The sequence below is a fragment of the Calonectris borealis genome, chromosome 8 (assembly GCF_964195595.1).
Source record: "Calonectris borealis chromosome 8, bCalBor7.hap1.2, whole genome shotgun sequence".
Taxonomy (NCBI): Eukaryota; Metazoa; Chordata; class Aves; order Procellariiformes; family Procellariidae; genus Calonectris; species Calonectris borealis.
Window position 1 is genome coordinate 33,973,494 of NC_134319.1, and position 25,182 is coordinate 33,998,675.

Below are 25,182 nucleotides of genomic sequence, written 5' to 3' on the forward strand. Positions count from 1 at the left end.
TTTCTGGAGAAAAAGAAGGTTTGAAGTTGATTTTTTTTTTTTTTTGTCTATTTGAAAGAGAACTAAATAAATCGCAGAGATTCTGGCTTGGGCTCGGTGCAGATAATTGGATGGTGGTTTTGTGCTGCCTGTGTGCAATGCGTTTTACGTACCCAACCAAAAATCTGGGAGGGGAGTAGCTTGCGCAGCTGCTCTTCAGTTGCAGACTGAACGCGGTAGAGCACAGGCAGCGGGAGCTGGAGGACACAGATCCTTCTGCCGTTGACCTGCTTGCAGACCGGGATGTTGGCTGTTTGCAGCCGGTTTTTAAACAGCATACTTCCAAACGTGTCAAAGAAAACTACGGAGATGTTCTGGTTTTGAAATGACAGGTGTTCCTTGTATCCAGGCAACTCCAGAATAAGTTCCTTTTAAAAATAAATATGATATCTAGGTTATTGGGCCAGTGGGGTTGTCCAGAACTTGCGTGATAGAATCCAAAGCGGGGAAACCGCTGCCCTTAGCACCTTGGAAGCAAAGCGCTCCCAACGCTGGAGGTGGCTGGCTGTATCTACAGCTTGTGTGTTTTGAAGACGGGGCAGAGTAGGTAACTTTAAAATGCCAGAAGGACCAGCCGCCAGCAGCCGGGGAAGGTGACGTACTGCGAAAGCAGTGCCAAGGGCAGAGGGGGACGAACCTCTCGGGTAGGGAAGAGGGCATCAAAGTTGTGTAGGCTTCTCTAAAGGGGCCAACGTCGCTGCTGTATGACCCGCTGAGGCTCCAGGCAGTGTCTTTCTAAGTTACTCTCCCTTCTGACTGCTGAGAAAAAGCTTTGAGATGCGGCTCCCAAAGGTGAAAAAATACATATACTTTTATTGGTGGGGGGGTTTAAAGTCACCGTGGTTTTGAAGCGAATTGTCAGTTGGAGCAGGGTGAGGCTGCACGGTGTCTCTTAAGCCCTTGGGGTTGGCAGTAATGTTTTAAGGAAGCAAATGCTGTCGGAAGTTCAGCCTTTCCTGCTCCGAAGCTTCCTGAACGCCAGTTCCTCTTCTGGATCTGCTGGCAGGGCTGTAGGTGCAAGTGGCACCACCCTCTCGTGGGTTTTCCCAGCTGCTGGCGTGTCTGTGTAGAAGCTTTGTTAAGGATAGGGCAGGTGGGATAGAGCCAGTCTCTTGGTAAGCACAGTTTTCATTACTGAATGTATTCCTAACGGGAAGACAATTAGCAACTTTTTTGTAAGTACCTGTTTTAGAGAACAATGCAAAAGGTAAAATAAAAAATAAAGCTTTTAATACAAGTAGCAATAATATTTAAAGTTCATCTTCAGATGCAGTGATTAATATGGAAACTTCTTAATTGCAACAGTTGAATTCTTAATTTCTTTCCACGTCCATGACTTTAAACTCTTCTGAAATCACATTTCTGGGTCTTTAGTGTTAGAGTTTTGAACGAAAGCGGATGGAAAGATGCCTATCTTCCCCTTGCACTGGCCTTCTAGCCAGTCTTCATTCACTGGAAGAGAAAATCAACACAATTTTTGTCACCCTAGGGATATACAGGAGCATAATAACCTCCACGTGCTACAGACAGGCCCGAGATGACCATTTTAAGGTTTTCTGCTGATGAACCTTTTAACCGTGCTAAAGCCTGGTGGAGAGAGGAATGTGGAGGAAAGGGGCTGAGGAGGAATGAGGTGGAGAGCGAAGTCGTAAGAAAGAATGCACTGCCCAACGAAGGTGGGAAAAGTAGATCAAAATAGAGACCAAGGGGCTTAGAAACTGCCTTGGATAGAAGACAGTGGAAAAAGCGAGTGTGGAGAGCAAGGAAACGATCTGAGACGGGCTGTCCTCTTCAGGATGCCAAATAAAGTGTATTTTCACCTGCTGTTCCATTTCATATGGAAAAAAAAAACCCTCCAAAACAAAACCCAAAAGCCTCTGCTACCCTGGGTTGAGTAAAGCTTAGAAGCTCTGAAAACTCTTGCTGTGGGAAACCAAATGAGGTGAGAACCAACTTTTTAACAGGAAATATTTAGCTCAGCAGTGAAGGGGACAGTAGGATTTTGGGGTGGGGGGAGTCATCAATGTTGTATGGTGCAAAAACTCACCTGTACAGCGGTGGAGGGGGGACTGTGACCGCTTGTGCACTGCTGCTGAAGCCTGCCAGCCAGCACAAATTAGCGATAGAGCTGCATATAGCAAAGTATCATAAATTGTCCTCCCTCCTGTGCGTTCTGCGCAGACTTGAAAGGATCCAACTCAAAACCACATCCTAGATCTTGCTGAGATTTAGTCTGTATTTAAGCCTCAATTCTCGTAGAAGCACTAAAGACTAATATTAAAGAGGGTCGGGGCTAACGGAAGATGGTACCCTTAAAAAGAAAAGCAGCCAGAAAAAGGTGCCAGGTGAGGGGAATGGGAGTAAAAGCATTCTCTCATTGCGGGGGCGGCAGCCAAAATGAGGCATCTCCTTTAAAAAATAAACTGTGATCAGTAAAGTTAAACACGGCTCAAGTGAAACTCTCCCATCTTGAAACTGTTTGGGGAAGGGGGCGGCAGAAACAGGGACGTGATGAAAATATGTTGGAAGAAGCGTGTGTAACACTGAGACTTGGGTGGGAGGCCCACGGTAGAGCTGGAGGAGCTCTGCCCGCGCCGCAGCACCCGCGGCAGATGCGGTGGAAGAAGGCAGAGGTGGAAAGCAGTCTTGCAGATGTTGGCTCCTGCTTGTCTTGTGGCTCCGGAGAATTGGCTGGTAAGCCGAAAACCCCGTGGTCAGGAGCACGCAAAGCAGAGGTTGGAAGCACCTCGGTAGGTTGGATTTTTGGTTTTGGTCCTTCATGGGGACGAGCAGATTTGCCCCGTGAATGTGGAAACTGGAAGCTCGGTGACACAGCTCTTAGCAATGCGAAGGAATGCAACTCTCCGACGTGTCCTTAGGTTGTCCTTTCCCCTGGCTTCCACCGGGCGCCTCATGTACGTGCAATCTCTGCCATTTTCTTTTCTAACCTGTCTTGTAAGGTGTTCGCATTCAATGCAAGCTTTCTCAGAGTGCCCTGCGGCAGAAATCTGAGAGCAGCCTGTTTTCCATCTAAAGGTGGCAAACTGCAGCTTGCAGGAGGAGAAGTTTGCTATCATTGAAGGCTGCCTGAGCCAGGCTGTTGCTCTGCAGGTCCCCAGCATGAAACAGTTTGCTTTGGAGGACTGGAGGATTTGGGAAAAGAGATCGAAGTCCCTAGTGAAGCTTGTAGGCTCCACTGAAGAACATGCGTCCAGTGTCTGACCAAATACCTGAGAGTTTTTGGCCTGACTGGCAGATGTTGGGAACCCACAACGTCCCTCCCTTCCCCTGTCGCAGAAGGAGCGCGATTACCTTTGGATAAAACAAGTATCACATCTCCTGCCTGAAACTCCAGGTCTTCAGGCTGGGTGGCTTCGTAACTGTACTGCGCTACAACTTGGGTTGGTCCCGTCTCCTCCAGCGTTGCCTCCTGCGGCGACTCCTCTGGTTTGCTGTCTGGTAAAAACCCCTCTCCCTAGGGCAGGAAATAAGCCGGTAAGGACACCTTTTGGCATCTCCTTTTTCTGTATACCGGGGTGAGAGAGACGAGCTCTGCTTCTCCTCCTCGCCCGCTCTTTGCTCCTCTGCCTTTCGAGAGGTCGCTGGCTTGCTTTGAGAGCCCCAAGCCTGCGCTCGCGGCAAGGAAAGCAAAGGCAACATCTGCGTAGGTTCCTTGCCGGGAGCGGGCAGAAGAGGTGGCCACCGCCGCTAGCTGTCACTGACCTCCGTGATGTCGCACCAGACTGTCAGACAGTTGTTCTTGCTCTGGCTCCAAGCCGCCTCCAGGTTCTCCGTCCTCAGAGTCACCAGCGCTTGGTTCTCCGCAGGCTTGTACCTGGGCACGCGGAGGACACGGGGTGAGGGTGGGAGCCCTGAAAACACGGCTCCTGCTGCCTGTGGCAGACAGCACCTCACCTCAGCTGCGTGTGCTCCGGCTGGAGCTCCAGTTTCTTGCAAACCAGGTCCAGGAGCGCCGTGTAGGAGAGGCCTGGCTCGACTTGCAGGGCGACCGTGTATTTGTAATGCACCTTGAGGATGTGGGGGCTGGAGACGGCTGCTTCGGCCTCCTGCGGGCAGTAAACTGGATGTGAGAGCAGGGAGAGGGACCGGGACGTGGAAGCTGCAGTTGCCTGAGTCAAATCTGAGCTGCAGGGCATCGGCTGGCTGCTGGTCAGGGAGGCATCTCTGCTGGCGTGTGCAGCCTCTGGCACTCCCCCGCTGCAGGTCAGCGGTCCTGCCACCCAAGCTATGGTTGGACGTGTGGCTGGTTGGCAGCCCTGGGCTTGTCCCAGGAGAGAGCACAGTAATAGATCAGGCAGCAACCAAATTGTGGCTTTCAGGTGACCAAATTCGAGGTCTGTCCACCCCCTCACCTCCTCATTCTTTTTTTGAGTTGGGTTTGTCATATTTTCCCATCTTTTTCCCCAGTGTGACCTTCTGATGCGCTGACCCTGCCCAGGAGCATGTGCGTTACACCCAAGCTCTCTCCTATTTCTCCCTTCTCAAGTGCCGCCTGAGTTGTACAAGGGCTCTGCTGACAGCCATGGGTCTGGTGGGGAGCAGACCTGCAGGAGACCTCCCAAAAAGCAGCCCTAGTCACCCAGTTGGGTCCTGATGACCTGCTGGTCCCTGCGCCTGTCGTTATGCTTTGGAGAAGCTCCTGAATGATGAAAACCTGAAACACTGCCAGGGCCGTGGTGCTTGCCAGGCATGCCAGCACCTTTCAATGTGCAATAACTACGGGTTTGTAACGTGGACCTCGGGATCTGTGTTCACGGGATGTTACCTTGGCTGCTTCTCTCGGCTGTGGAGCAGGAGCAGGAGCATAGTCTGTGGAGGAAGAAAGAGATGGCTCAGCAAGTGGGACGGGGTAAGCATTGCTGCTCTGCGCCTAAATATGCATTCAGATCTCCTGCATCCCTTCTCCTTGACACCCACCATTATCTGCAGCAACAGCAACCAACCCTGAAGCCAGCGGTGGTCCCTTGAATGGAAGCAGCATCAGCTGCGATGGGATTTACCTGTAAGATTTAGATACAACCACCAAGCAGAGGTTTGGACTCTGTGCCTTCCCTCTTATAGGGACAGGAGCTTTACGGGTGGGATGTCTTTCCTGGGTGGAATTAATTAAAAAAAAAAAAAAACAACAACCAACCAAACAAAAAAAACCCAAAAAAACCCCATGAGTTACTGGTTTTAGTGTCTTTGCTCTTCTGATCTCCCCAGGTCCACACTGAAAACCAGAGGCAATCCTTGTCCTTCACTGGGGTTGTAAAGCTCCATTCAGACCTCCAGGTAGGGTGATGCGATGCAGGTTTGTTGAAGTCCCTTCACAAGGATCTGCTCTACGGTTTGTCGGTGCTTTGACTTGACTGTGCTCGTTATGGGAAGAGACCTACGCTCTTGAATGCGGTCCCACTGCTAGATCTGCGATGGCTTTTGGTGCCATAAAGATGCTCTTTGAGGTCTTTATGACCTTTATGGTCTTGTTGGGTCCCTGAGATGTTTGCCCTTAACTCCCATGAGCCACAGCCATCTTCTCTATCAACTTTACCACTGGACTGCCTATGAGGCTGCTCTGCCCTGTCCTGTCATTAGTAGTCCTTTGGTCCACCTTTCCCCACCATCGACTGGCTCGGGCCCACCTCAGAGCAGGGTTGGCAATTGCGTGTCTGCATATTCCTACTTTTTTTTGGCAGGTTGGCCGTCGATAGCCAGAATAAACTGCAGGAGGTTAACACCCGTGTGGTACGGCCTCTGCACAGTGATATTTTCGAAATGGGTTTTTCACAGCTCAGCTGCAGGCTCCTACCCCCAGGCACCGCGTGGTGTTTTCTAGAGAGGGCAACTCTCAATGCTTCCTCCCAGCTCTTCGTTTCAGCTTGCTGAAATACGTGCGCTCCCCAGCTTTAAACCGCAGTTTTGGACCGTGCCCTTGAGCACTCCTGCAGCAGCGTGACTGCGGGCGGCAGTGCCCTGTTTTGGCTTCCCAGCATCCTGAACCAACTGTGCTGGGGACCTGTGGTGGTCCTGGTGCTACCATTCCTGCCCCAGGCCTGGGACCCTGGGTAGTATCGGCCAGGAATCCCCTTCCCAGGGCAACCACAGCTCCTTCAAACCTAGCCCAGCTCATAGCAGCACTAAAATCATCGCGGGTGCCCTGCCCTCAGAAGCCTGTAAGGAACCTTCTACTCCAAGACTTGGACAGGCTGCGTTGCTTGCCCTGTTCCTATCCCCAGGCCCTTTTTCCCATTAGTCGCTGTGCTAATTAAGACCATGGAGGGACTTGCCTTCCTTATGGGGACCCACATGCTCTATTTTACTCCATCCTCAGCACTGCAGTTGCTGTCTCTGTCTCCTGCTTTAATGCCTCTCCATCCTTGACTGCAAACAGGCCCAGGAACGAGATAGAGATGAGCCCCAGCTCTGGTCGCAAAGCGTGAGGAACACGGCACCGAGGAGACCGTCTTAAACCTGCTGCCGGGGTTGTGCCCCTAAAGCACCCCCATCCCTTCAGCTGCCCTCACTGACCTGGTGCTGGCCGCCGCGGCTTTTTTGGAGCGGTGGAGCTGGGTGGCTCTGGGATCTCGGCTTCAAGAGGGATTTCTTCCTGTGCCGGATGGGAAGAAGGTAGTGCTGTCAATCCCACCCTTCCTTCGGGAGCTGGGGTGCTGCTGCCTCGTGGAGCCTCCCCTCCAACCCGTTATTTTACCAAGGTCTGTTTGGGGTTTTGACCTGGGGAGGGGTGACTTCGCTACCCCTTCATCTCCCCGGCATTGCCAACCACCACCCGGGGGGCCATCGGCACAGCATCTGCCCAGATTTTTTAGGTCTCTGAGCTTACGTTAAGGTGACCATGATCCAGAAGAACCAACCCCAGCACTATGAGTGGGAGGGAGTTGCAGGTATGAGTCCTGCTGGAAGGCCCAGAATAGGTGGTGGGTGAACATGTGGGCATCTGCCCTCCCCAGGACACCATCTCCTCCTGGGCCTCCTCACCTGGATGTGCAGCTTGTTCTGGAGCTCCACGGGCTCGAGGTAGTTGCAGGGGACGATCCCTTTCTGCAGGGGAAGGAGAGATGAGTGGGGATTCCTTGGCAAGGAGGCAACCCACTGCTGGAGGATGCAGCTGAGCTTGTTCTTGCCTTCCCTGACTCCAGAAGAGTCCCTGAGGCTCGAAGGTTAGTTGCTGCAGGTTGGGTGGGTTTCACTGAACCCTGTGGCCTAAGCCAGGGTGGGCATAAGGGACTTAAGTCAGAAATGCATTTAGTTGCTGACGGCAAGGCTTTGCTCTCCAAGTCCTCTGCAGAACCTCACAGCGCCCACCCCGTCGTCCGCCCCCTCCTGCCAAGCACGCCCCTGGTACCTTTCCGTTGAACATCACCGTAGCCCAGTTGTCCTTCTCTTTCTTCAGGACAAAGACGATGTTTCCCGGCAGGACCTGCAGCTCCTCGGCGGTCTCGGGGATGAACTCGTACAGGACGCGGTGCGGCTGCCCTTTGAGGGCCCTGGGTGCGGGAGCAGCGGCCAGGTCAGAAAGGTGGGCGACGTCGTTGTTTTGCTTTGTAGGGGGAACCCAGACCTCTGTCTCCTTGTTTCTACGATCCCTTCCCCGCCCCCCCCTGAGTTTTGGATGCCAGCGGGATGCTCAGCTGCGATGGTGCAGGATGGGGTTGGACCTGGCTGCACTGGTTAGCAGCATTTTCCATCCTTCATCCAACTTACCTGAGGATTTCTGGGGTCTTGGGCCTGGGTGGAGGACTAGAGGCCTGCCAACAAGAAGACAAAAAGAAAATAATCAGTAATCTGGAGGATTTCATTTGCTTTGCAGAAATGTCCTGCTGCCTTCTACCACGCCTGCCATCACCCCTACATGGTTCCTTCCTGCCTGGGCTGGTGTCAGGTCAGATGATTTGAACGTAAAGGGAGTTTTTTGCTGCTTCGCAGCTGGCTGCAGTAGGTTTCTGGCTCTCTGGCACCCCGATGCATAAAGCAACTGCCTTTTGTGCCGTGAGGGATATCGCAGGCTTTGCTCCTTCAAACCAACAGTTTCCAAATTCTTCCACCTGCGGTTGGTTTTCAGAGGCACAATCTTGTTTTCACTTGTGATTTTGGTTTCAGCTCACAGAGCTGAGATCACGCATTTGAGATCAGCTGGTTTAAGCAGTAAGTTGTACTTCCCTGTATCTTCTCATTATTGTGCTTGTAAAATGCCCAGCTGCTGTCGTCGTGCTTTACGTTCTCTCCTGCCTAAGTAATTTAAGGTCTCTAGTGGGTTTGTCAACCCTCTGAAGAAGCTACTTGAAACTCGTGCAGCGAAGTGTCAACACTTGGCTGTGTTGAGAAGAGTGCATTTATCTTGTGTAACAGTGCTGCAGGCTGCAGCAGCTGCGCTTCCCTGTATCCTCTCAAAAAGCTCCTGTAAAAACTCTCGGGTGCCCTTAGAGATGGAAAGATGCTGCTACATCATCAGGAATGAAAATGCGAAGGGCTTTGGGAACTGGTAGGAGGATGGAGAATGAAAGTAAAACTGCTCTTGCTTCTCTGATGGCTTGAGCTGAGACAAATGAACCCAATGAATCTTATGGGGAGGGTCTGAGACCGCTCCCTGCCGAAAGCCGTCACCCCCCAGCAACGGCGGGGGCAGAGGATGTGCTGCCAGGCCGCTACTTCCCTATTTAGGGAACCGGGTTAACCTCAACCAGAAACGTAGGTGGGTTTGGGCTGCGCTCCCCGATGATGGAGAGAGCAGCTGAGATGCGGGGGCAGCGTCCGCCTCCTCCCCGCGGCAGTAGCAGAAAGTTCACGGTGGCGATGCTGCCGTTTGCTCCCCGCTGTGAGCCAGAGCCCTCGGCACGCTGTGGGATGATACCCATCCCCACGTCCTCCTGAACTTTCACCAAGGATGCTGTTCATCGGTGGTGCCTTACCTGTGGTTGGAGTGGAGCAAATCCTGAAAAATCATCCTTGTCCACCACGGATGCCACCACCTAGACCCAAAGAGAGACAGATAGTGACTTGGTGCTCGTAGACCTCTCTCAGACCTCTGATGTCCACCCTCCTCCTTTGCTGTTGGCCAAGCCAAGCTCCTCAGGATGCTTCAGGTTCCAGAGGGGCTGTGATTTTAGGCTAAGCATCTTTGATCACAGGCTGAGTGCTTCTGGCACCAAAACTCACCTCTCAGCTGTGGCAAAGTCTCAGCTTTTAGCCTCACCATTACTGCAGTTAGAGTCACTATAACCTAGAAGTTTCCCTTTATGTTTTAATCACAAATGTTGAAGGGAGTCAAAGCGTCCAACTCAAGCCCTTACCTCCTATAGGCAACTTTAAACATCGTTTAGAAAGTTCATAAATGTTTGTGTGTGAGTTTCTGGGGATCCCCTGGCACCCGAGGAGCTGCTTGGCTCTCGGTCAGTCGATTCCCCAGTGCCCGCACGGCCGATGGGTCGCTTTCCGGCAGAGCACTGCCTCCCAGGACCTGGGCCCAAGGGTGGAATCCCCGCGCTTGGATTGCGCACACTCATGGGAGAAAAGCTTTCTCGCTTATCTGAGCTGAAAAGCCCCTTTCAAATGGAGCAGGGGAAGAACTGGAAGTCGTTTGTGGGTGTCAGATTTTAAATATTTAAATAGATGCTTCTCCCCTCCCTGAAAAAATCTTGGCTCAAGTTGAAGCTCTGGTGGGACCTTTCCAGCTTGTTGCTGACTGACTGTCCCTCACGTCTCACTGAAGAGAGAAACTGAAAATAGGCCATGCTCTGCAGAAACACGCTTTTAGCTCCTCTGTTCCTGCAGACTCCCTGTTCCCCACGAGACCCCTACATGCCATCCCTCCCTCCACGCCCCGGGGGATCCCCGAGGCATGGACCAGCACTGCATCTCCGGCTGCCCACCAGGCAGCAGCTCAGAGGGGTGGCGAGAGGGTGGTCAGCAGCTCTCTTCAACCCACAGGCTTGGCCTGAATAAGTAAGATCTTTCTTTCTTACCGTAGCTTTTCCCAGGTAGTCCTTCTTCTCCAGCTGAGCCACTTGCTTTTCGTTTGGTCTAAACAGCTTCCCCGCAGGAATGGCCACCAGCTCGCAGAACTTCTGCTTCTGCAGCACAGAGAAGTCATGGCGCTCTTCAGAGGTGAGAGCAGGGACTGCTTGTTGTCCCCTTCCGTCTACCTCTGGGGTTAAGGTCTCACTCCATAAAGTCAAAACACCACCGACCCCAGCCCTGACATGGGCCATTTAACCCAGTCTTGCCGTCCCTGCCTCCCCAGCGACCCAAAGCTCTTCCCACCAACTCGTGTCTCAGTACAACACCCACATTTTTCTCAGCCCGCTGCGTTTTTCTCCTGCTCTGCTAAAGCCATAGCTAAAAGGTGGTTTCTCTGTCACTGGGCTTTTTCTCCCTCCTCCCCGTGGGGCTGCTGTGAGCAAACACAGCAGCTGTAAGACCTGCTCCTCCTTACCAGGATGGCTTCCATTGCCCTGTCGATCTTATTGTGCTGGGGCTCGCTCTTCATGCTCATGGCCAGCATCAGATTCTCCTCAGCTTTCTTCCAGTCCTCCATCGTGGCGTACACCAGCGCGATGTTATAGAGTATCTGCCAGAGGGGTGGGAGCAAGGAAATGAGCTCTTAGAGCGGCCGGACCCTGGCCGGGAGCGCAGTGAAGGAGAGGACAGCAGGGTGGTGGCACCGCACGGAGCACTGCGCTAGCTTGCTTGCTTGTTTGCAAGGCACGAAGAGAGGTTGGCTGTCTTCTCCTTAGATTTCTTGAGACGGTGAACAACCCTTTGAGATCAAAACTGCCGGTCAAGAATTTCTTACCTCACAAGCGAACAGCCTGTACCGCAGCCCCAGGATCTTGTAGTCGATGAGCTGGTTGCCTCGCAGCTGGGCCAGCGCCTCTTTGAAATCCTCGATGGCTTTTTCATGGCTGTGGAGCAGAGGACAAGGGCGTCACCACCTTGTGGTGGCACTCTGGCTGCCTGGTGCCCCTCACAGGTGCCTCTAAGTCTTAACTTAAACTTGTTTGAGTTTAGTTGGGTCTCTCCTATCTCCTCGTAGTGTTTTTGGACACCCCAGGAGGAGGAGAGATGCTCCGAGGCTGGTGTTAATCCCAAGACTGCACCGCGGATGAACAGGAGCCTGTTTTACCTCAAGGGGTTGCAATTTGGCCCCTGGGGTACCCCCGCGTGGGGCTGTCCTCAGCCAAAGGCTGGCATCTCCACAAGCAGCAAAATCGAAATGTTAAAGCCCTCCACTCACTTCTGCCTCCGGTAAAACACGGTCCCCCGCTGGAAATAAGCCACTGCCAGGTGCTTGTCGCAGCCGATGCTCCGGGTGAATGCCTGCACAGAGGTAGGAGTGGGGCAAAAAGGGGGTGAAAAGGGAAGACCTTTAAAAAACTGAGGGCATAGAGTGGTTATACCTGTCCTGCTTTAGCCAAGGGGCCTAAGCTGGGCTCTGTAGGCTACGTCTCCCTACAGCGTTGGGCACTGGGTGGCGGAGCCTGGACCAGGCTCCTAATTTTTTTTGAGCTGGAACCATCTGCCACTGCTCGCTCGGCAGCTTAGTGCCCTGTGGTCACTTCTGGGTGGCAGAAAGCGCAAGCAGCAAGCCGTGCGCCTCTTCTGCTGCTTCGCCTCTGATTCACCGAGAAAACAGGTTCAGCAGGAACAGCCCAGGGGTGTCACGCTTCATCCCAGCTTTAAAAGGCCCCGAAATTCTTCCCTTAGTCAGACCGTGGCTCTTAATTCCTCCCTTTCCCACCACATCCATCTCTATGGCAGGTCTGCGTGCCAACTTGCCGGTGCCTGCGAGCATGGTTGGGACTGCAAGGGCTGTACCTTACCTCCTCCGCCTCGGCCAGCTTCCCCAGAACAAGGTGGATGCAGCCGATGTTAAAGCAGATTTTGGCAGGGGGGTTCTGGACGGCCGTGAAGGCATCCAGGGCTGCCCTCCATTCCTTCCCGTCTGCCGCGCACACCCCTTCTTGCCACAGCCGGATCGTCTCCACCAGGGACATGGCGCGGTGGGAGTGGGATGCGGGGTCCCCGGCCGCGTTGTGGGTCTCGCCCCTCTCCTCGTCCTTCCTTGCGGCGCTGCTCGGCCTCTCTCTAGCTCCCTTCTGCCTGTACTTCTGCCTTCCCCGCTGCCTGTGTTGCAAACCTGGCAGGAAGTGGCCTCACTCGCGTCAGTGGAACGTGGCCCCGGGATGGGGAAGTGGGGCAGAGGCTGCCGCCGCCGCAGCGGGTTTCCATGCTGAGCTGCCACGGGTTGCGCGCCAGGTCCTCTCCGGCAGCCACTCCTCACTTCTTCGAGTTTTGTTTCTCTGGGTTTTTCATGAAAAGCCATGGATTTTGTCAGCTGGGTGGTTGATCAGGTCAAATTTAGGGTTGCAAAGCCCCAGGGCGAGCGCTGCAGCTGAGCCCCTTGTGCCCTCCGAAGCGTGGTCCTCGATGGAGGTCGCTGCTAAATGGCTCCTGCAGCCGTCCCCTGGCAGGCACGGCTGCCTGCAGCTGGGCTGGGGCTACCCCGCCTGCCTGCCGCCCAGGCGGGAAGGCGAAGTACAGCCCAAGGCACAGCCTGGGAAACCTTTTGCCCTGCCTGTCCCCCAGTGAGGAGCTCCGCTTGCTGGGGGTGCACGGAGCTGCCTGAGGAGGGGGTTCGGGGGGCAGCGGCCGTGCCGCGCCGAGCCCCGGCAGCGGTGGCAACCCATGCTCAGCCCAACGTCGCTTCTGTTGAGGTGTTTTATGGCCAACGGTGCGTAACCTGGCTCCGGAGCACTGCTGGGAGGACAGGGGGACGCTGAGCGTGTGGCGGCAGTGACAGCAGGGGTCTGACCTGCTGACTCAGAAGGCTTGGAGCTGGGTGCTCCACACGTGGTTTCTAAGTAGTTTTGGAAGTACTTTGCCTCTGCTGCATCTACCAGCGATGCGATGTGTATTTTGTAAGAGCTTAAAATACGTCAGCAAGACTTGGCCCTTGTGCGTTCATGCAGACTTCCCCAGCAAATTACGTAATGCCAACAACAGGAGGAAGACTGTGGAGGAGACTTTTGTTTGACTTCTGCTTGGGAAGAAACGCGAGCTGCTGAACAGCAAGGACTTGGATTTTAATCAAAAGTAAGACCGAGCACACCCCTGAACCTGGGGCTCTCTTTGGTTCTCTCTCGTAAGCGTGCCCTTGGCATCCCTCTGTGCCCAGCCGGCTCCCATGGGCTTCCTATAGGAGCACGGAGGAGACTCTTTGACCTCCAGAAAAGCAGAGGGAAACGCAACCAGCTGAAGTGATGCTGAAGGAAAGGGGTAGGAATAACAACATGGTGAGTGTGAAAACACCCCTCTGAGGCGCCTTTTCTCATTCCTGTGAGGAATGGGAGACCCCATCTAGCAGGAAATGGTTCACCTTATTGTAGGGATAATTTTCTGCTCATTTAATTATCTGAATTAGTGCACTGCTGGGTCAGGTTTATCCCAAAACCGGTACAAGGAGAGCTGGAGGAGGATGCGAGATCACCCCTGTGACAAGTGTTGGCGTTTTTTCCTTGCGTTTCACAGAAAGATGGGATCTGAAAGATGCAAGCACAGCAAATGCTCACAGCAGCTATCCTTCTGCTTGGTTATTTTTCATGTAATATTCAAACAATTTCAAAGCTATGATAAACACACCCCTTCTAGTGAGTCTTTTGTTCCCCTTTCTCCTACCAAGTTGATTTAGTAGGCAAACTTGTTTCTCCCACGATAACGTCAAAGAGGAAGTGAGTAACAGAGATGGTGACATCTCCCATGGGAGATTCTTGGAATCCAGCACAAATGCAGATCGCCAAGAGATGGGTAAGAAATACGTAGAAATGCCCAAAATCCAGCTAAGGTGCAGCAGCCATTCTTAAGTGTATACAGCTACAGTATGCAAGAGTTTATCATCATTTCTGGAGAGAAGAGACACAAAAAAAGACTGATCTGGGCACTAGAAAACATTACACATGAGAAAAGACCGAGGGGGTTGATCTTGTTTGGGAGGAGATCTATAACGCAGGAGGAGCGGAGGAGACTGAGCGTGTCCAGCTCCTTCTCTGGAAGGCAGGTCTGAGCTCTCTGCACAGGACCTGATTTTTTGGCTCACTCCCTAAACAGTGGCAGGGAGCGAGGCAGGAGCCCACTGGCATTCTTTGGCCAAGTGATGGATGACTCAGAGCCCAGGGCTTGGCAGGGGCTGCAGCTCTGAGCAGCGGGAGGACAGCAGTTTCTCTCTCGGCTGTTACAAAAGCAGGATGTGACTGATAAGGTGCCATTGCCACACGCTCTGGCCAAAGCTGAAGGCAGCGGTGGGAGGTTTGCAAATGAGGCCCCGAAGTGCTGAGCCTTCCTAGCAGAGCTCTGCAAACGCTGTCCCCTGGGTTTGATCTGCACATAGAGTATTTTTCATTGAAGGCTTCCTTCTCATAATAGGAAAGGAAATGTGTTTTGCAAAATGAAATTGTTTAGGGATTTTTTTTCTTCCCTGCCCATGTTTCTCTGTTTTCCTCTTGGAAACCTGCTGTGCCGTATTACTCAAAGGATTAAAACACCCCCTCTGCCTGGATCCTTGCAAATGGCCGCTCTGCCGGGGTGAGTGGGGTTCAGGGCTGGGAGCTGAGCACAACCTCTGCCAGCCCCAACTGCTGCGAGACGGCTGCTGGCTGGAGGTGACTCCCACAGTGGGCTCCTCTCCATCTTACGGGCTGGTCCCGTCCCTGGGCTTCACTGCTGGAGATCTTGTTAATGCCATGCCGGTGGATTTTGGCTGTGCCAGGAACACTCGGTGCCCTCCGGTGTGTGCCTGCTGGGGATGCCAAGCTCAGGCTCTGCTTTGCCAGCGGGGCGGTGGGAGCGCGTGCCTCCTCCCACAAAGCTGGTGCCCGAGGATTCAACGCTGCTCCGGACTCGCTCAGGCACTGGCGGCCCCCGCGTAAGGTGAATGCAGCATCCAGACACAGGTCGCTGTTCGGTGCGGCTGGGGCTTGCTCCCTGTGGTGGAATTTGTATGGTCCACGAAATCGAGCAAGGCAGGATTTGGAGGAAAGAGGTAAATTTTTTTTTTTTTAAACTAGATTTACTTTTTACCTTCCTGTCAATCAGTTAACAGAAGAGATGCCTTCCTGCAAAGCTTGCACTACTGCCCCCACATCAGTGCAGGTCTTTTAGCACACCCCTGAACGCAAGTGCAGAAGATGTATATGTTTTGTAAGTGTTTCTAAATACATCATAGCCTAGCACAAGGGGAAACTGGAGAACCTCTAAGATCGTGCTTCTTGTTGCCTTCGTTTATCTAATGCCACCTAGAGGTAGTTGACCTGACCTGCTTCGACATCAGTTGTTTTGGAAAATATTTTTCACTTATCGGGGATTACAGCTTTTTGTTAATTTTTTTTTTTAAATGAGGATTGATTGGTGTCTTAACCAAATTTGGATGAACGGAAGGAAACGGAGAAGCCAAACACAGTCCCTGGGAGAGCTGTAAGGACAGAGCCATCACTGCACGTGGCCAGGAGGATGAGGCTTCTGTATGTGTGCATGGTTGAAACCTGGATGTTTTCTGCAGTCTTTGCAGCAAGGCCAGGTCTTCCACTTTGCGTGGCCAGTGCCTCCTGTTATTGTGCCTATGTTCTGAAGAAGTTAAGCAAGAAAAAGGGTCCTAGGAAGGAAGGTAGGGAGGGCATCAAATGGTTGAGGGGTAGCCACACCGGTTCCCATCTGCATGGAGGCCTTGAGGACAAGGGGTGCTGTGCCCCTTGGGGGGGAGCGGGAGGTGGGGCGAGCCAGGCCAGGTGACAGGGCTCTGCTGCCCGGCTCAGAAAGGCTCGGCTGCTCCAGCCGCGACGCAGGGCTGGCCGCCCCTGCCTGCCTGCGCCCGCAACACGCGGCAGCTGCGGCTGTGCGGGTCTCAGACTGTCCTGGGGAAACGCAGCGGGGAGGAGGTGGGATGGAAGAAAAAAAGGTTATTACTGAAGCTGTCGTCTTACTGATTCCTGAGTGAACGTGGTGCCTCGGGAACGCTTTGGTTTGAGCCATCTGAAGGCACTAGCTCTGCTTTTCCAACGTGATGACTTGGGTAACGAACAGGAGATGTCCTTCCAATGTCCGAGTGCTCAGCACCAGGTTTCTGTATGCTCAGGCCCTTCAGAAGTTCAAGCTGAGTATGTGTGCCATTAGCGATGACGTAGGCACACACAGTCATCCCACCCACAGGACAAGCCCAGGACTGTATCTGTGCTTAAATTATTATTAAAACCAACGATTAAATGTTTAATCTCTTGGAGCTGGGGCAGGCAGAGAGACAAACAAAAGCCCAGCTGTGAAATCTGGAGCATTGCTCCACACAACCACCCTGCTAGGCCATTACCCCTTTCCTCCTTTTGTGCTTGAGAAAGCATCTAACATTAATGGTTGTGATGATCTCGCTCTCTGGCTACAATTTTAGCACAGGCAGAGACATCTCTAGTCCTGGTTTGGAACATTTCTTGCTGTTTAAGTATGTCACTGAAATAATCTCAGATTTTCTAGTCAGATGACGCTGCATGTGTATTGCCATTACATACAGGTACAAATAACGGCTAGAAAGCAAGCCTATCAAGAAAACTAATGGAGAGGAGAAGTTTTAGGGCTTGCTTTTTTACTCTTGTCCATCCTTGAATACCAGCCTGCTGAAAATAGTTAGTCCAACAGTTAGTTAACTTCAAGGCATTTCAGATACTGAGTAAATATTCAGTGACAATTTATTGTCTGGTCTTTATTATTATTACAAAAAAAGCAGATATCAAAAAACGGTAAAGATTTCACAAGTTCCCCAACAGTTTTACACAACTGAACTGCAGTAAAACGGTGAACGTAAAACACATATTTCAGTCCTGGCCCTAAACCTTCCACAGTGAGCTGTGGTTTGGGATGCCCTGGGCTTTCCTAATTCTTTTTAAAGTACTCCTCTTTACTTTGGAACCCAATTCGCCCACTAGCTAACATGCTGTGGCACAATGCAACAGGAATGTGAACTGTCTGGTATCCTTTAAGACCCTATAGATCGAGAAAACAAAATACGGGAGCTTTGCAAGGATGGTGGTGGATACCAGTATGCGTTTCTCAGATTACCCCAGGCAGCCACTTTGTTGTGCTTGACAAAATCAAATTACTTTCAAGTTGCTGAAAGGTGATTTGCTGTGTGAAAGCTGCTTTTTCTTCTTCTCTTCAGGATCTTTGCTCCCCAAAGTAAGAAAAGTTCACAGGGCTGGGCTCCAGCGTAAATGGACCATCAACCTTTTAAATTCTACCATCCAAACTGCACGACGGACAACTTCATCCCGTTGTGACTTTCCCACTGCGGACCCAGCATTTGACTGATCACAAGGAACCAGAACAGGCCGTGAGATGTGAGGTTAAGGAAAATACGCAGCTCTCTGGAATGATAATCGGGGTTGGAAGGGAGGCTTTGCTTTCTGTCCTATTCACGGCTGTAGGTTCAGAGGTTGACCAAAGGAAACATGGTCCAGTTACCTACGTTAATAGCTGCCCCACTTCTCAAATGTAGATCTTACATCAAAACACTGCCTGGCTAGCAAAAAGAATTAAGACATTGCCCTACGTCCCTCAGCATTTGCTCGGAAAGTCAGGTCCAAATCTGCCATAATTATACACAAATGCAAATCACCCTAAACATGAAGTTGTATATGTTGCTATACGTGTCACTGAAATGTTTGCGAGTACCAAATATTCCTGTTAGAAATAAAATTGCACCTTCATAATTTTCCAGAATTTAACAAAAAAGAGATCACGATATGCATTATTTGTCAGGTATGAAAGAAGCAGCGAGAAGGCAAGCTGAGAGACAGGCGCTGCCCACAGGGCAGCAATGGCATTTGGTTGGTTGGTTTTTGTACCAGCATTTCCCACGCCGTGGATGGCAGACAACCACTCGCTGCTGGATTTAAACCGTTTTCCTGGCAGTCAAAACGCGGACAATGGACCCTACTCCTCCAGCAGCCAGGGCCTGAGAACAGAAACACAGCAATTAACACCAGGTCAAGGCAGCTACAGGCTGAAACAACTGCTGATCAGAAAGGCTTCCCGACTGTATTTCAAATTAGCATCTCCCCGCTCTTTATGTTAAAAACAAACCTCTCACACTCAGGGTGCCAGGAAAGGATGATCGCATTTGCTTTGAAGACAGTTATTTAACAAGCTTTTATTTCCCTGCATAACCAAGTTGCAAATTTTGCTTCCCTCTAGGTACTTTCATCTGCTTGAATCACTGGATTGAACCATTTTGTTTGCCTCAGCATAACAGAAAATCGAATTTTAACTGTAGAATCCTTACCCAAGGAATCAGAGTAAGTAGGCACATGATATAACTCAGCTGTGAGCTCGCAGGACCGCACCCTCCTCACGGCATTTCAGTTTTACCAGACAGAAAGGCGGTTCTTACCAGGCTTGGTGAGCCTCGGACCCAAGAACCTGCTACCACGGATAACCCCGGCAAGAGCAGGCCCGATAAACGCACCTTCTCGTGCCACTGCAGCAGCACAGCGCTGCTGTTGTCAGAGGGGCTCTCAAAGCCTTTGTAGATGTACTTCATTAGCAGGTCGACACCGTTCTTGTCCAGCGACTGCACCGCCTTCTCAATATCGTTGGCTTTGAAAGAGATGAGGACCTTCAGGACAATACTTTCTGCGCGATCCTGTCAACAAATAAGGAAGGCAGAGATACATTCACTCTCGTATAAGGTGCGTTCAAATATTACTCATCTCTCCAACAAACAAAACTAGATTTTTTTTAAACAATTCTAAAATCTGTTTGAATAGGGCAGTTTGTGCACAAAGCTTGTGATAATGATGTGTAACAGATATGTCCTCCCAATGATAAACAACATAAAAGAGTTTAACGCGTTTGTCCTGCTCTAGGTTTTCTGCCTCTCTGCTTGTGTTTGCAACTCTCCACCTATTAAATGAGGTTACAGCTAAATAATAAATTTTCGTATCGAATCTCAAGGTCTGGCAAATTCCAAAAGAATTACAAGAATTAAGTACTTGACTGGCCTCCCTTGTCGCCAGAGCCTTTTCCATGCCTTTGTACTGTTTAATGAGATACAACTATTATATTCCATGGAAATGCCATTGGCCAGCCTGGAAGAGGTGACTGCTGGAAGCCACACATTTTCAATACAGTCAACTTCTGTCCCAGGCACACAGAATGCAAACTGGCAGCATTAATATTTCGCATTAATAACCATTTGCAAGTTGATCTGGATGTCATTTCAGGCCCCGGAATGTGTGTGGTGGCATGATTACAGCGGCAGATTAGCCATGTAATCAGCAAAAAGCAGCTCTTCCTGTTCATCCATCAGTAACTGAGGGAGGATGAAAGAAAAAGGTCTTGGGTTTGTTGGACTTTTGAGTAATTCCATTACACAAGTATTTCAAGTAGCTTCCTTCTTCAGAAATTATGGATGTTAGTTTTCTTGTTCAATTTAATATCCCATAGCCGCATGGCTTAGCGAGACCTCACATGAAGAACTAGAAGTAAAACCATAAAAGTTCCATGAGATCAAGGAAAAATGAAGCCAAACACTAAAACTCAGTCACTCTGCCCTCTTCAATTCCCCTGCCTTCAAAGTGTATTCTCAAACACATCAATACGGATCTAATGGAAACAAGTCATTAATGTGAGGACAAAGCTGTTCGTTTTACGTCTTTTATACAGCACTATCTATAATAAATAGCTGGATCTCAAAACCCTGTGAAAACCCTCAGGAAAGGGCTGGGGCTAGGTGAAAAAATCTCCACCGGTGGCCTGGTGAGCAGCACGGCAACGTGCCCATGGGACTCCCCTCAAGCAGGGAGAACAGACCTCTGCAGGCGCTCACCATCTGGGCAGTTCCACGTCTTATCTGCTTGTTCCTCTCGCCCCTGCAATCATGAGCCATTCAAGGTTTATTCTGGGGAGATTCAGAAATACATGCACGCAGCAAGCTCCTATATTCTGTCACAGGGGGAGCGCTTGCGTGTTCTGAGGTTTTAACGGCTTAATTTTGATTGGATGCGATAACCATCAGTTCTTCCTTTTTTGTAGGTTCACGGTCTGGCTGTGCTAGCAGAGTTTCCTTAGTCAGAGGTGACTACTGCAGTTGTGGTTCCTTGATTGTTCAGTGCCGACTACATCTATGTGCCGCCGGGTCTGGATCGGGCACGGGCACCTGGTGATGTGTGGAGTTAGCCAGGGCACGCAACATACAACCAAGGCATGTAGGAGAACACACAAAACCTGATCTAGCACCGAGTTAAAGGTACGTGGACAGATGAGATCCGAGCTATGGTATTTTGAACAAGATTAAAACAGCAGAGGTCACGGCTGTTTTGACATCGGGGAATATCCTAAAAACCAACTTTCTTGGCTTCCTCAAAGCACACCTGGCAGGGTTGGTGGGGCAGGGGTTATAGAAACAGGAAAGGATTTTTAAGGAGTAACCCATGAGTGAGTCAGTTGCTATTTCACCTTCACTGCCTGGTTCTTTGTGTTGATGGGAGGGTTCTTCAGAGCTGCCTGTAGTGCAGCCATCATGTTCCCTGTGCCAGACAGTTAAGGACCAGACACCAAGTATTTGGAAAGCAACAGAACCAGCTCCAGGACAGCGATTCTTGTAGCTGGCTTGTGCGTGACTGAAAATACTTAAGGTTCAGTGGATGCAACGCTTCCCTTAACAGACAACACTGATTACAGTGTAAGGTAGCAATTATTAGGCCATTTGAGGAAGGAGCAGCACTGACAGGCTGTACAGTTCCAGTATTGGAGAATACTTCTTAGGCCCTTTGTTGAATGAGCATCCCAGTAAAAGAAATTATTCTCCATCACTTCTGCAATTTGTAGCCCTGGAGAACAGGCCTCAGCTCGGCACATCCACCTCCACCAGCCGCCGGGACAGTGACCCAGCAGCGGCCGGTGGGAAGAGCCAGCCAGCTGGGGAAGCCGGCAGTGGGAGCAGGCACACGGAGCTCTCCTTTCCGCCACAGGAAACCCTTTTCCTCCATTCCTCTCGCCCCCCGCCATAAGACACCTCCCAGATACCGCATCCTCGGGACATCGCCGCCTCTGCCGTGAGGGGGAAGAAGCGGGGCCGCCTTCCTCCTGTCAGCCCCGGGCCCCTTCCTCCTGCCAGCCCCGGGCCCCCGTCAGCCTCTTTCCGCCCTCCTGTCGCCCCTTTCCGTCCCTCGGCGGCAGCGCCGGGCACGGACGTTCCCATAAAAGGCAGCCCCGGCGGCGACCGCGCCCGGTCCCCGCCCGCCCCGCACCCCCCCGCCGCGGCCGCTCCTGACGGGACTTTTTCCCGCCGGGCGGCGGAAGGATATTGCCGCAGGCACGAGTCCACCTCGCCCTCATCGGGCCCCACTTGCCCGTCGCCTCCTTCCTCCTCATCCACGAACTTGTTCTCGTCGTACTCGTCCACATCCACCCGGCGGAACCGCGCCGAAGACACCGTGTGCTTCGCCATGGCCACCCGCTCGCCTCCGCCGCCGCCCGCCACCGCCCGCCGCTCCGCGCAAGCGCTCTCCGCCGAGCCGCCCCCGCCCGCCTGCTCCCGGGCGCACGCGCGAGCCGGAGCGCGCGCTGTGCGCAGGCGGACTGAGGGGAGGCCGCCCGCCCGCGGCGCGAGGGGGCGCAAGAGGGAGGGAGGGGCCGAACGGCGCGCGAGGCGAGCTGCTATTGGTCGGCTGCGAGCTACGTGGTGCCCCGAGACGGCGTCCGGTCGCCATGGTTACGAGTGCGGGCGTAGCGCCTGAGCCGTCGCCGGGTGGAGTCCGCCCTCGGCGCCGCCGTCCTGGGCCGCCGGGAAGGCGCGGGCGTGCGGTCTGGTGACAGACCTCGGCAGCGAGCTTTCCCTGCGAACCTGGAGACGGGACGCGATGCCGTGCGGGATCGACTTTGGTCCCGTTTTCAGACGGGTACGAGCAAGGCAGGGTCCCGGCGCCCTCTCACAGGCCTGTTGGGGGCACGAAGCGGGTATTGGCACAACGCAGTGCTAATATAACCCCGCCATCGATGTACGGGGTTTGGCTCTGAGCTCGGTGATGGCAGAAGCCTGAGCTCAAACACCACTTTGTTTCCCCAAGAGTTAAAAAATAGCATTGGCTTTATCTTTCGTGATAAAAGGGAACTGATCATCCCCATACTACAGCACCGACAGCCTCTGGTATGATCTAATTCAAAAAAAGCTTTTCTAAAGGAGCTCCTAGGGGGTGTAAAAGTAAGGGGTCTGCTGGTTTCTAGCACATTTCTGCCTCTATTATGTCATGAGAGACTCGGAAGAATGTTTGAGTTTCCAAGGGGGATCACCTCTGCTGAAGTGAAGGGTGTTTAAAGTCACACTGGGAAGCAGCCTTTTTTTTTTCACTCAGATACATAATAGCTGTGACCACAAAAAGGGTAAAAAAGGAGCAGAAGCACTGACTTCTACAAAATCAGTCAGTATGTTTATTCACAGTTAACGTTACCTGGGAAGGAACCCTCGTTTGCTGGGGAACAACACGTTCTTGACTTCAGTTGCCCCATTCTTTAAGATCTTTAACAACTAACAACTAAGACCTTTAATAACAAATACATTGAATCACAAAGTGAAAACACAGCTCTAAAAGATGGGGATTTTTTTCCTTTCCAGTTACGCTTGGACTGTGTAGATCTGTGTTATCTATATTATCCTATTAGATATTTCTTACTAATTAGAAAATTACACAGCTTTTTAAGGTTCCTCCTAATGGAAGGCAGCAGCCCTAGAAAAAAAAAATACACACACATACACACACACATATATGTGTATATAAAACCCCCTATTATTGAGGAAACAGCTGGTGGGAAAATCTTATTCATATATCAGCCTGCAGAACCACCTTCTTGACAGAGGACGAATTTAGGCCATGTCATGTCTTCCACCAAAGTTGCCTCAGCTGGGAAGCTACAATCCGGCTGTGGTTGTGGTTGTAGCTTGTGGACTATTTACATTTTTCTGGTAGAAATTGGCTCGAGGGCAACAAATAAATTAATCGCAGGAGGTAATCAGAAGATACTGAGGTTTTGGGTTTACTGCTATGGGTTTGTGTTTGAAAGGTATAGGACTAAAATAAAAGCGTGTTATCTTCATAATCAGTTATTTGAGATCCACAGTTATTCTGTGGGTTAACTTTTGTAGGAGGTGACTTTATTGGTAGGGTTTTTTTGCCACCTGTGAACTCAGTTTTACAGCCTGGAAGCGGTTCGATTTGTATCACCTTCAGAGTAGGTGTCTGCCACTTGGAAACATTTCAGAATTATCAGTTTCATTGAATTATTCCTTTGGCATTTTTAAATGCCTTACGATATTTTTAGGTCTGGGGTATAGATGTTCCCTCTGAAAGGGCAGAAACATGCCTGGGAAAAGCACCAAGTGGCTTTGAGACATCGGAGGGAGCAGACTGCCTTTCATCGCTTGTAAAGGCAGTTGGGAGGCTGGGCTAGGAGAAGAAAAGGCCTTTAAGTTCTGCTGCGCAGCAGGCTTTCCCTGCGGTGCTTGTGGAAAGGCTGTCCTAAAATACGGTTTCATTCCTGTTAAGTCATTAATTTGATGTGGATTTTGTGGATCTGCTAAGGTTCTTGATGGTGAAGTTGGGTGATAAAGAGTTGCCCCTGGGATGCCATACACAAAATTGCAGAGGAGGTAACGCCGTGCCCCCCCAGGCAGTCTCTGCAGAGTCACCCGAGGCCACAGGCTGGAGAGGCTCCGCAAAGCTTCGCGGTTCCACGCGGCGGTGGGGAAACCGTCCTCAGTGTGATAAAGCTGAGAGAAATAGATGCAGAGCGTGATTTCTGGATACTTCAGCAAGAAGTTGTAGATTTTACTTATGCAGTAGTGATAAGCCTCGTTACAAGGAGAGTGATTTGAGTAGAGGATGATGCATCCAATGTTTTCATAGGCATCTGTAACTGCATCCAGATAACCGCCCACCTCAAACAGCATAGATTCTGGATGGTTGTCTTGGTCAGTACAGTTTGTAGCGTGGCCTTTTTGGACTACTCTGCCTGAGAAGTTTCTCAGTTCATAGAAGACAAGGTGTTTGTTTTGGAGAGTTGCTGCTGATCTGTATGGGAAGCCAAAGACCCTGTGAAATTCCGTGTAAGGGACTCTCGCTTCTTCACCAGTCCGTATGTGGTAGGGACACCTAGCACAGCTGTGGTTCTGTCTCTGCCAGCAATAAGGCTTTACCACAGTCCCCTGATTTGTCAAATATTCTTGGAAAACTGTCTTTTCTGCATTCATGTTCTGTTGAAAAATCTCGCTGTTTATGTGCTATATAGCTGACAGTCCTGAATGAAAAAGAAAAGTAATATTTTAATTAAACTCCTCAATTTGTTGTGCATTTAAACTGCAAAAATAATCAGGGGTAGTTTCTTAAAAAATGTACCGAAACTTGTAGCAGGACATAGAAACTTGGTTGATGACGCAGAGAACAAAGCTCTCTTGCAGCCTGGGAGCATTTTTAGTTTTCACAAACTAGCCTTTTTGTTAAAAACACAGGTCAAAAATACTTCTTTGGCTTCTGCCCTTTTACACTAAGCAGGAAAAACTGTAAAATAAGAACAGCCGTACTTTTCAGGAATTGATTAGCAGATGAGCTTTACGCAACCTGGCAAAAGAAACAAATAAATACCAACACAAAAAAAAAGGTATAATTACCATCTCAGCAGCTCCAGCTCAGGGTAATAGTAAATATTTATCTGATTTCCTTCACTGGCTTTTTAGGATTGGTTCAGAGCTTCCACTTTCATGAATATTGCAAGCTTTCACTTAAAAATTAGGTGGTGAAGAAGAAAGCGACTATTTCTTCCCTGGTTTTGGCAGTTCAGCTGTAGAAAGATCTCTCCCAAGTGCGGTAACTTTGCTCCAGTTGTAATGATGACGGCAGGCGGGCTCCTTCAGGTGTTTACAGGTGCCAAGTGCTAGGAGACGAGAACATAAACAGGATTTTCTTTTGTACGACCAGCCACCTGTGGTAGTTAAGCTTCTGTTCTTTGCCTGTCGATATTTGTTTCCTATCTTACTAAGTTTCCTTTGTTTCCTTAGTGCTGTTTTGATACAAGGTTTTTATAGCTGAAAGACGG

General features: G+C 51.0%; 3 protein-coding genes across 4 annotated transcripts; all 3 read right to left on the bottom strand.

Annotated features, from left to right (window-relative positions):
* Positions 1-84: 84 nt before the first annotated feature.
* On the bottom strand, positions 85-12,205 carry NCF2 (neutrophil cytosolic factor 2). 2 transcript variants are annotated; one of them, XM_075156950.1, is made up of 15 exons: positions 11,880-12,098; positions 11,294-11,376; positions 10,853-10,961; positions 10,493-10,627; positions 10,023-10,130; positions 8,970-9,029; positions 7,765-7,808; positions 7,406-7,547; positions 7,039-7,101; positions 6,571-6,649; positions 4,826-4,869; positions 3,955-4,106; positions 3,763-3,874; positions 3,352-3,514; positions 85-1,491 (listed from the first exon to the last, which is right to left on the bottom strand). In XM_075156950.1, exons 1-15 carry the CDS (start codon positions 12,051-12,053, stop codon positions 1,394-1,396), a joined length of 1,566 nt encoding a protein of 521 aa, XP_075013051.1. In that variant the 5' UTR covers positions 12,054-12,098; the 3' UTR covers positions 85-1,393. The 2 variants fall into 2 exon arrangements, with proteins under 2 accessions (XP_075013051.1, XP_075013050.1); XM_075156949.1 differs by having other exon boundaries at positions 85-3,514; positions 11,880-12,205.
* A 4,561-nt stretch (positions 12,206-16,766) lies between these two features.
* Positions 16,767-21,579, bottom strand: ARPC5 (actin related protein 2/3 complex subunit 5). Its single transcript, XM_075156951.1, has 4 exons — positions 21,401-21,579; positions 20,551-20,622; positions 18,560-18,736; positions 16,767-18,049 (listed from the first exon to the last, which is right to left on the bottom strand). The coding sequence occupies exons 1-4, from the start codon at positions 21,542-21,544 to the stop codon at positions 17,987-17,989; spliced, it is 456 nt and encodes a 151-aa protein (XP_075013052.1). The 5' UTR covers positions 21,545-21,579; the 3' UTR covers positions 16,767-17,986.
* Positions 21,580-22,010: 431 nt separating this feature from the next.
* APOBEC4 (apolipoprotein B mRNA editing enzyme catalytic polypeptide like 4) lies at positions 22,011-24,706 on the bottom strand. The gene has a single exon (XM_075157083.1). It carries the CDS (start codon positions 24,338-24,340, stop codon positions 23,372-23,374), a length of 969 nt encoding a protein of 322 aa, XP_075013184.1. The 5' UTR covers positions 24,341-24,706; the 3' UTR covers positions 22,011-23,371.
* Between the last annotated feature and the right edge of the window lie 476 nt (positions 24,707-25,182).

What these genes read in the sequence shown, in the direction of transcription:
- NCF2 (XM_075156949.1), bottom strand. Translation starts at nt 12,053, where the DNA reads ATGTCCCTGGTGGAGACGATCCGGCTGTGGCAAGAAGGGGTGTGCGCG. An exon ending in CGGTGATGTTCAACGGAAAG is followed by an intron (nt 7,102 to 7,405) that starts GTACCAGGGGCG and finishes CTTCCCCTGCAG; the next exon opens with AAAGGGATCGTCCCCTGCAA. An exon ending in TCTGGTGCGACATCACGGAG is followed by an intron (nt 3,515 to 3,762) that starts GTCAGTGACAGC and finishes TTCCTGCCCTAG; the next exon opens with GGAGAGGGGTTTTTACCAGA.
- ARPC5 (XM_075156951.1), bottom strand. Translation starts at nt 21,544, where the DNA reads ATGGCGAAGCACACGGTGTCTTCGGCGCGGTTCCGCCGGGTGGATGTG. An exon ending in TGGACTCGTGCCTGCGGCAA is followed by an intron (nt 20,623 to 21,400) that starts TATCCTTCCGCC and finishes CTGTCTGGCACA; the next exon opens with GGGAACATGATGGCTGCACT. An exon ending in TGCTGCAGTGGCACGAGAAG is followed by an intron (nt 18,050 to 18,559) that starts GTGCGTTTATCG and finishes TTCTGTTCTCAG; the next exon opens with GCCCTGGCTGCTGGAGGAGT.
- APOBEC4 (XM_075157083.1), bottom strand. Translation starts at nt 24,340, where the DNA reads ATGAATGCAGAAAAGACAGTTTTCCAAGAATATTTGACAAATCAGGGG.